Here is a 10,247-nt window from a genome sequence, read left to right on the forward strand (position 1 = left end):
ATGTTATTTTGATAATCGATTTATTTAGTCAGTTTTCAAACAAAATAGAAAATATGTGTGAGAAATAGTTTTTCTCCCGGTCATCTATGATATTTAGAGCTGCAACAATTAATCAATTCAAAGAAACTTAACTTTAACTATTCTGCTGATCGATTAACTGAGAGTCATTTTTCAGTTCTGATGGTTCTAGGTTCTCAGATGTGTTTTTGCTTTTCTCGGTTTTAATAAGGAATGACAGGAAAGTAAACTGAAGATTTTTGGGTTTTAGTTCTTGATCAAAAAAAACAAAATAATTGATGATGCGACCTTGTATCCTTGGATACAGTGACAGGAATTTTCAACAGTTTTCTGATGTTCTATAGACCAAATGATTAATTGCCAAAATAACTAATAATAAAATAACATATTTGGGTCTTGGACTGTTGATAGAATGAAAAATGCAAATGGAAGACATTGCCTCAGCCTCTGTGAAATTATGTTCCACATTTTCCACTATTGTCTGATGTTTTTTTTTTAGACTGAAGAACTACTGGATCAATAAAGAAAATAATCGTTATCCGCAGCTTTGATATGAACATCATGTCTGTATCAGTGTAGCTGATGTAAAGAAGATAATTACTGACTTACTGTTAATCAGCTCTGATTCACTGCTGCTGTTCATATGTTGTTCTAATCCCAGTTTTGTTTTTTTAAATCTGAGCTGCAACTGAACAGTATTTTCTTTGATTAAGCCGTTGATTATTTAATCAATCAGAGTCAAGTGTGACATCTTCAAATGATTAGTCTAAAACTCAAAGATCTTCACCTTACTTAGATAAAATCAGAAAAACTGAACATCTGAGACACTGGATGAGTTTTTTCATTTTAAAAAATTACTTTAACAATTAATCAATCAGCAGAATAGGACAGTCAGCTGATTTATTTTGCTCAGATTTTTAAAGTTCCTTCCACTCATGTGATGTTCAATCTTCCCTTTGATTGAAGTCTGTTCGTTTTTATTTCCGTCTGCTGAAGGATGACTGTTTCTCTGTTCTCACCTTTCACACCTGGATGTATGAGATGATTGGAAGATAATCCTGGTCACAGTGAAGTAGGGATTAACAGTATGTACAGACTGACAGAGAAACTGTTTTAATGTGTAACTGATGAGTAAAAATTAATGAGTAGCTGCAGGTTTAAGGATTTTAAACAAGTAAATGTTGTGAAATACCACATGACACAAATGATTATTCAAAGCACAGAGTATTTTTATAGATCCTCAAACATCGATATCAGTATCGTTCGGGTTGCACTGAAGACTAAAAGGTTTCAAAACAGAAGTTGGAGCAGCTGCAGATGTTTACTGTCTGACAAACAGGAAACTTGACCACAGCTTCAGATAATGGATTATTAACATTATCCATTAATCTGCTGATTAACCAGCAGTCGTTTATCTGAAAAACTTCAGGAAATGATTAAAAGTGACATCTTCAGGTTTTGTTTTGTCCAGAACCCAGAGATTCAGTTACTAAGACAGTAGCCCAAAAATATTCACATTTGAGAAAACCGGAGAATTTGACATTCTCTCTTTAAAAAAGGCTCAGAAAAAAATACATATTAACAGGCAAATGGTTGCAGATCTAAACTGAACACGACAGAGGTTCAGATAAAAAAGATTCTCACTGTAGAATAAACTGAACGTTTCAGTCACTGTTAAACTGTCCTGTTAGTTTCAGTGTTTCTTTATGACCTGTTTGTTCGTTTATAACCTCAGCAGGATAAATCAAAGGAACGATTTTACCTCCCACACGGGTTTAAACCCTCTGTTCTGACAGAAACTCCTCGTCGTCAAAGCTGAACTCATCTCCGATCTCAAACATGGACAAAACAGGACGCAGAGGGGGGGCGCTGCTGATGGCGTCACCACAGGACAGAGAGGTAGCTCCACCAATCGGTTGACTCCTCCCACTGAAAGAAGGCTCCTCCCCCTCCTGCACCTGACAGCCAGTACTGAGGAAACGAGTCCACCTGGAGACTGGACCACTAGTCTGGCTGGGAGGATTAATTCTCTTCATGCTGGGAGGACTGGTGCTTGCCAGATTAAAAGGACTGGACCGGTTCAGACCGGGAGGACTGGTGTGGGTCAGACTGGGCATACTGGAAAGGTTCAGATTCTGAGCACCGGTGTGGGTCAGACTGGACTGGATCGGACTGGTCGGACTGGATTTAATCATACTGGGAGGACTGGTGTGTGTCAGACTGGTGCTTCTGGTTGTGGCTGATGGTCTAACAGGTTTCCTCATCAGACTGGAGCAGTTTGACTGCAGAGAGAAGCAGGAGAAGGTTTGGTTCTTTAAAAGGAACAGTCCAATGTAAATAAGTCTGTATGTAACACGTACATAAAAAAAACATGACAGATCATTTTAAAAATTAAAAAAAGAGGATCATCAACACTTTAAGCAAAAACTGGTTTATGGTGTTTGAAGGTGTGGGTGATCCGAGTCATGTGGGTTTTCGGATTAATTAGATCACAGAGTCAAGTCTCAGTGATGACCTTGTGTATGCTCAATTTTTTCATTACAATAATAAAATAAGAAGGTTTAAGTTCAGTCCACATCAGTCCAGAATCATCGTATTTACATAAAGTCATGAAATAAATGTAGAATTGTTTCTGTTGATCATTAAATCCACACAATTCACAGGTGTTGCTTCTGTTCAGTTTTAAGTTGTACTAATTTAGTTGGTGACTCAGACCAGCTTCAACTCACCTATACTCACCTGTACCTGACTGTTCTGCGACTGTTCTCACCTGTACTCAGAGACTTAAAGTTTAAGTTGTTGGTGATGTCAGCAGGTTACCTGCTCAGGTGTGTCTGTTCTCTTCCTCTTCCTGTCAGACACAGAGGGTTAAAGGTCAGAGGTCTCTTTTTTTTAAATGAAGTCTTGAACTCAGTTACACAGAGTAATTATTAGCCCTTCAATACAAAACTCAGGGCTGCAAAGACCACAGCACCACCTCTCCTGGTTCATGTTATCAATCAACTATCGATCAGTTATCTATCAGACCTGCTCTGTGTCTCACCTGTCTGTCTCTAAAGATGTGTTTTTTATAAACCTGTTAACTGACCGGTAGGTGGGTGGAGCCTCTAACAACATACACACTCTCTGAGGTCACACCTGTCGGTCACATTGTTGACATGGAGCATCAAAACATTCTCCTCCTCTGACTGTGCCTCCTCAGGTGTGTCCATGTATTTGCTCCAGCGGCTCAGCTGAGTCTGTCTCCCCTGTTTCTCTGTCACCTGTAGACAGTCAGAGGAGAAAGCTGAACTTTAAAAACATTTACAACCTTTTACACCTGTGTCGTATTATGAAATTAAAAAAAACTGAAATTAAAAGACTTCAGAACATTTCGTGTGGTTGTGTGCGCACACACACGTGTGTGTTCTCACCTGGTTGTCTCTCTCCTGCTCGGTTTCTTCTTCTCCATCTGCCACCGCCTGTTCCCTGTTAACAAACATCAGCATTCACATTAGGAGTTGGAGACAGGTAAGAACACCTGATTGTCAGGTGAGAACACTGATGTGTATCTGATGGGACTCAAAGAAGCTTCATTGAATCTGGGACGTAATGTGGTTACCATAGCAACCGGTTGTGGTGCTCCTGCGCCCCCATCATGTCTCCTCTCATGGCGTTCAGTTTCTGAACGTGACGTCTGCAGTCAGCCCCGGAGCCCCGCCCAAACTCCTGTCAATCAATCAATCAATCAATCAAGCGATCACTCATTCACTCATCTCTTGTGACCAACAAGAGGCGTGTGGCTGTGTATTTATCTGCAGAGATGCTGCTCTCTGCCTGTATTTTCTTATTATCTTCTCATTTTGATGTGATCTGGACATTTTTGGGCGTCAGCCTTTGGGCAGTGGGAGTGTAGCCCCAGCCAATAACAGTGCGCGGGGTGTGAGGGCGTGACTCTATAAAACTGTAGCGACCAGGTCGCGTCGCTGTCTCCAGCTCTCCTCTGCTCTCATTCTGTGTCACGGATGTATAAAGAGCTGCAGGTCTGTGTCTGTCTGACCGAGACCGGGGCTATGCACACGCACGCACTCACGCACACTCTAGCTAGCCCGACCCCGGCCACTCGCTCTCTCTCGCTGGTTGAGCCAGGGAGGAGGGGCTAACGTTGACTGGTGTGTTTACAAACAACCCCCAGATCCTTGCTAGTGGACCTTTAAAATTGAATTGGTTTTTAACAGTTTGATAGTTGGTGAAGTTTCTGTCTCCACCGAGTGGTACATACACAAACTACATCTGATGTCTCTGAGTTTATTAAAAACACACTGCATGTCTCCCCCTTCTTATTGATTAACCTGATGGACTGATTGATTACCTAGTTTTTTCGGGACTGAGCAAAGCTGCTTCCATCAGGTCTGTTTCCAACCTGACTGTTTCCCATTGATTTATTTATGGTGGCCCACCACATTTTGATTTTGTGTTTTGTTTTACTATTCCAAATGGGTAAAATCATATTTCATTGTAGAGTTGTGTGCATCTCTCTCTCTCTCTATTATTGATTAATCAATAACGTCGATGAATAATGAGCTTTAGTCTGTTCAGATAATGGTGCAGTTCCACTGGTTTTTGCACCTCCTGATACAGATTACACACCCTGTATACACAACATATGATGAATGGTTTCTGATTGTCTGTTCCCTGTGAAGTAAACACATCAGTAAAAATACACTGTACTGTGATTCAGTTCATTCCTGTTTAATGTGTTTAAAGAATAAAAGTTATATTCTGACCTTGAGCAGCGATTGTTTCTCTCCACACACTTTACACCTCCACCTGTTCACCTTCTTCACCTGACAGACAGAACATAGGGCAAACACACAAAGGCTCTCTGCAGTCATGCCTTCAGAATAAAAAACAAATCAGACAAAAAACACACTAGTATTAAAAACATGTCACTCAACATTTCTCAGGACTTTTAATTTGAGAAAGTTAGGAGCAAATAGTACCTCACCCTGTTTTTAAAGAGTCTGACACAAGATGAAAATAAACAGTCTGTGAAAACCTCAGACCTCCTGCTGGTCTTTATACAGCACATCATGTTTTTTTTAAATTTATAATGAACATCAGGTTTTTATTTATGTTTTTTAAATTCGGGTTATTATTTTTAACAAACTTCAGTTTTTTATTTTTTTAATAAACATAAGGTTTTTATTTTTTATAACCTATGAGGTTTTTAGTTTTAATAAGCAACGGGTTTTTCTTTTTAATCAGTTTTAAGAGAAGCTGTGTCACTGAACTCTGACTGAAGTCACCGAATGTTAGTTTTTTGTGTTTGTGTTGTGAACGTGTTAAATCAGCCTGTGAACTATTTGACTGAAGGACTGTGAACCTGATCTCATTATAAACAGTTTGAGACCCTTCATTCAGGTTAGGAGGGTCACAGCCACACCACAACACTACACACCGCACACAACAACACAACACAAGACACTGCACACAACACTACACGCTGCACCAGTGTTTCCCATACATAAGCTCTACTTGGGCGGCCCGTCCAGGTGGATTACAACCCATTCGAGTAGATAAAAATCACTCAAGCCCTTTTCAGATGTGGCATGAACATGAGTCTCAAGTGATCCGATCACAGGTGGACAGCTCTAAGTACGTCAGTTCACACCTGGCACTGAGAATAAGTCTCCACGTGTCCTAGTCTGCCTGAAATTAAAAGAAGAAGAAGAACAAGAAGAAATCAATACGATAAGGACTGGGTCTATTCCTTGGCATGTTCCAGACAAACCAAATCACCCAAGATGTTTGATGCACTTGTAATATCTCTCTATGGGCTTTCTGACATTTTCAAACGTCATGGACAAAGCCAGTTTACGAGATTTGTACGACTTGCATTTGTTTGCGAATGAATACGTACATCCGCTTATGCAGAGTACGTCAGTTGAGTAGGCCATCTTTATATGTGGCCCAGGAGACATTCACGTACACGTACACGTACACGTACACACTGCTAAAAGAATGTGGCCCAAAATGCGGCCCAGACCACCGACAAATGTGGTCTCAGCTATCGGATCTCAATGTGTCCTGGGTCCATTCACACCTGTGCTGAGAGCGGAGCAGACTCTAGTTCCTTTAATGTGTGCAGCAAGATGTTGCAGATCTTTCATTAGTCCGTTGTATTAATTGCAATATTCTGCACTACAGTCTGCTGTGGCAGCAGCATCAGAGCCAATGACACCAGCAAACAGAACATAATGATTAGGAAGGCTGGCCCTGTGCTGGGGACTTTTCTGGAGCCCAGAGAGTTGGTTGTTGAGAGGAGGATGCTGCACAAACTGTTGAACATCATGGAGAACATCTTGTTGTATCCCCTCCACCACCTGCTGGTCAAACAGCGAAGCACTGTCCGTCAGAGACTTCTTCAGCTCTGCTACAGGAAGTCAATCCTGCCAGCTGCCATGACTCAATGATTACAATGATTCTCTTCTGTGTTGGGAGGGGGGACTCTGAATAGTTTCTCCTTGTTAAGGACTGCTCACCTAGACTTTTTATTTATCACAGCTGTTATAGATCAGAGCAATCTGATCCTTCAATGTTTGTGTGGCTCTATATACTAAGCTCTGGAAAAAATTAAGAGACCACTGCAAAATGATCAGTCTCTCTGATTTACTATTTATAGGTATGTGTTTATAGGTATTTCGTGGAATAACCCTGATTTTCAATCACAGCTTTCATGCGTCTTGGCATGCTCTCCACCAGTCTTTCACATTGCTGTTGGGTGACTTGATGCCACTCCTGGCGTAAAAATTCAAGCAGCTCAGCTTTGTTTGATGGCTTGTGACCATCCATCTTCCTCTTGATCACATTCCAGAGGTTTTCAATGGGGTTCAGGTCCGGAGATTGGGCTGGCCATGACAGGGTCTTGATCTGGTGGTCCTTCATCCACACCTTGATTGACCTAGCTGTGTGGCATAGAGCATTGTCCTGCTGGAAAAACCAATCCTCAGAGTTGGGGAACATTCTCAGAGCAGAAGGAAGCAAGTTTTCTTCCAGGATAACCTTTTGCATGTCTTGATTCATGCGTCCTTCGCAACGACGCATCTGCCCGATTCCAGCCTTGCTGAAGCACCCCCAGATCATCACCGATCCTCCACCAAATTTCACAGTGGTTGCGAGACACTGTGGCTTGAAGGCTTCTCCAGGTCTCCGTCTAACCATTAGACGAACAGGTGCTAGGCAAAGCTGAAAAATGGACTCATCAGAGAATTTGACCTTACTCCAGTCCTCTATGGTCCAATCCCTATGGTATTTTGCAAACCTCAGCCTGGCTCTTCTTTGCTTCTCATTGATGAACGGCTTTTTTCTAGCTTTACACGACTTTAGCCCTGCCCCTAGGAGCCTGGTTCGAAACGTCCTCGTCGTGCACTTCACCCCAGCTGCCATTTGCCATTCTTTTTGTAGGTCACTTGATGTCATCCTAGGGTTGCTGAGTGACATTCAAATGAGTTGACTGTCATCCCGGTCAGTGGAGAGTCGTTTTCGCCCTCTGCCGGTCTGTAGCTTTGTTGTCACCAATGTCTGCTGCTTTACCTTGTTCTTATGAACCGCGGTCTTAGAAATTTTAAGGTTGGAAGTAACCTGACGCTCACTGTATCCCTCTGCCAGTAAAGCCAGAATTGAACCCTTCTTTTCCTCACTCAGAACTTTTCTTTCGGCATGGTCAATAGTTATTATTTGATTCTATTTACTTTTAAGGTACTACTAGCACTGTTTTTTTTGCCATCCAGCTGGTCCTATTGCAAGAGGATAGAGATGACCACAGCAGTGGTTTTTATACTTTTCCTCGTTAAATAAGATTTGGTTCAGGTGATCACCTAATCGGTACTTCATTAAGTAGAATGAGGTGTGCTTGTGTTGGAATTCAACAGATACTGGAATGGAATGGCTGTCATACATGTAGAGATGCTGATTTCGGAAAAATTTGCAGTGGTCTCTGAATTTTTGCCAGAGCTGTATATATGCACCCAACTGCACTAATAAACTGTGTGTTATATGATATTATCACCATTGTACAGTGTATATTCAGGGAACAGTATTGCTATGGGTCTATCGCTAGCCTCAATTTTTGCTATTATTTATAAATCTATTTTCTTTTTATACTTTAGTCTATTTAGTTATTGTTTAAAATTTAGTCTTCAACCTTATTGTTTGTTACCTACCTCATTGTTTTTGTGATTTATGTGAAGGGGCTGCTGCAATACTGCAGTTTCCTTTTGGGATCAATAAAGTAAGAATCTATCTATCTTGCTTTTTTATACATGTGGACTGTGTATGCATGCAGCAGGTTGCAGTTGGTCCCTCTCGTTTTCTTATTACTTACTTTTTTACCTTTCTTCTTTTGTCATACTATTAATTTTTACTAATACTTATTTCAGCTGCGCCCTCTCTAAATATGCTAGCAGTGAGAGTTCTGGTCTAAGTTTTTCATCATGGAATTACTTTGTAGTGATTGTGGTGTAGTGGGACCAACTGATCGCACTGAAACCGACTGTCATGGCAACCAGCACAACGGACAGCCCCGCAGAAATCAGGAGGACACACAGAGGATGCCGAGGAGGAATGATGAGGCGAGAGAAGAGAGCTGAGTCAAAACAACAGAGACTGATGGAGAAGAGGAGATATGAGCCGTATCTCCCTTCTACCATCATTGGCATTTTGAGATCGCTGGACCATGAGATGGATGACCTAGTGGCCCTAGTGAGGAATCGGAGGGACTGTTATGCGTTTCACAGAGACATGGCTACAGGAAGACACTCTGCTGCTTTTATTAACAACAGATGGTGCCACCCTGGTCACATCAGCATAAGGGAACATTTCTGCAGCCCAGGCATTGAACTGTTAGCCGTGGGGCTATGTCCATAGTACATACCCAGGAAGTACTGACACGCCATCGTTGTTGTTGTTGTTGTTTACCCCCCCTCCAACCTGGCAACCGTATGTGACGTCATCCACTCTTTTACCACCAGACTCCAGACTCTGCACCCCAGTGTCTCTTCATCATCTCCAAGGACTTCAATCATGTGAAACTGGACACTTTTTGTACATTTGCATTTGTACATTTTTCTGTTCACTTACTGAGTATTTATTATCATTACTATTTTATACAAGTTTTTACTTTTATACTTTTTGCTTTCTCTTTCCTAACCTAAAGTTTTTCTGATTCTGATCTTTCTGTCTATCAGGGTTTGTTTTTTAATCAATATGTTTATATCATACTGATTGATCAATGATCAGTTCTATACCTGCTGTGTTGAGTAAAGTTTTGTAAAAAAAAAAAAAAAAAAAAAAAGGATCTAAATTAGTCTCATTTGTCATATTATCTCTATATTTATCTGTTATTTTAAACGTTTTCACATCAACGACATTAAACATACTCCCAGCACCTGTTAGCCTGTTAGCCTGTTAGCCTGTTAGCTTAGCATTCGCGTCTTGGGTGAGAGATTAAACGTCTACGAGAGCTACAACCGAGTCGAGGCTGCCGGGCCCGGATGACTGATAATCCTCACAGACTGTTTACTCTGTGTGTAGTGTGTTACCTGTTGAACCTGGAAAACCTCACATCTGAAACACCTGACCACGTGAAATTCCTGAGCCATGGTGCACAGGTTATAATCGCATCCAGTCCTGGTTCTGGTCCTGACGGTCCTGCTCTGGCTGATTTTTCCCGGGTCTGTTTTGAAGCGCGATGACTCGTCACAGTCACGCAATAGTGGCAGCAGTGAGCGTGTCACGTCAGAGCGCCCCCTGCAGGCCGGAGGAACTTTATGTTTCGATATCATGTCAGTTTTTTGTCTCAGCTTCTATGTGACGTCCCTAATCGATAAAACTGATGAGCTGCTACTGAGACACCGAGACTCCTAATTAAACCTACAAACAGCGACACAAGGGACAAACTCCACACAGCAGCCAATTATTAAATTAATTAAATATTAAATAAATAAATATTAATTTAATCATTCAGTTTACATCACGGCCTGTTCAATGTTTATTTTAAGAAACTTTTATATTTTAGAGTTAAATAAGTTTCAAATAGTTTTCAAAAGCTGACAAGTTTAATGTAACATTTTATTAATTTAAATGTTACAACCAAATAATAATATTGTGCTGTTGATCAGTTTTTTTATCATCTCTGTACTTAGAGAGAAAACAGAAACTTCAGTTTATTTTGTATTATTTGTTTATCA

General features: G+C 41.0%; 1 protein-coding gene across 3 annotated transcripts; it reads right to left on the minus strand.

Moving 5' to 3' along the window:
* Positions 1-3: 3 nt before the first annotated feature.
* Positions 4-9,767, minus strand: LOC120785229 (MRN complex interacting protein). 3 transcript variants are annotated; one of them, XM_040119763.1, is made up of 8 exons: positions 9,600-9,767; positions 4,785-4,844; positions 3,620-3,726; positions 3,432-3,486; positions 3,157-3,281; positions 2,839-2,869; positions 2,152-2,300; positions 4-2,103 (listed from the first exon to the last, which is right to left on the minus strand). In XM_040119763.1, the coding sequence occupies exons 1-8, from the start codon at positions 9,657-9,659 to the stop codon at positions 1,794-1,796; spliced, it is 897 nt and encodes a 298-aa protein (XP_039975697.1). In that variant the 5' UTR covers positions 9,660-9,767; the 3' UTR covers positions 4-1,793. The 3 variants fall into 3 exon arrangements, with proteins under 3 accessions (XP_039975697.1, XP_039975694.1, XP_039975695.1); XM_040119760.1 differs by having other exon boundaries at positions 4-2,300; positions 9,600-9,765; XM_040119761.1 differs by having other exon boundaries at positions 4-2,300; positions 4,785-4,894; positions 9,600-9,730.
* Positions 9,768-10,247: the final 480 nt, after the last annotated feature.

Source organism: Xiphias gladius, chromosome 23 (genome assembly GCF_016859285.1).
Source record: "Xiphias gladius isolate SHS-SW01 ecotype Sanya breed wild chromosome 23, ASM1685928v1, whole genome shotgun sequence".
In the NCBI taxonomy this organism is placed as follows: domain Eukaryota; kingdom Metazoa; phylum Chordata; class Actinopteri; order Istiophoriformes; family Xiphiidae; genus Xiphias; species Xiphias gladius.

Bases quoted from the DNA above. Each gene is read 5' to 3' on its own strand.
- LOC120785229 (XM_040119760.1), bottom strand. From the start codon at position 9,659: ATGGCTCAGGAATTTCACGTGGTCAGGTGTTTCAGATGTGAGGTTTTC. The intron at 4,845-9,599 runs GTAACACACTAC...TCTGTCTGTCAG, and splicing joins AGGTTTTCCAGGTTCAACAG to GTGAAGAAGGTGAACAGGTG. The intron at 3,487-3,619 runs GTAACCACATTA...GTTTGTTAACAG, and splicing joins CACCACAACCGGTTGCTATG to GGAACAGGCGGTGGCAGATG.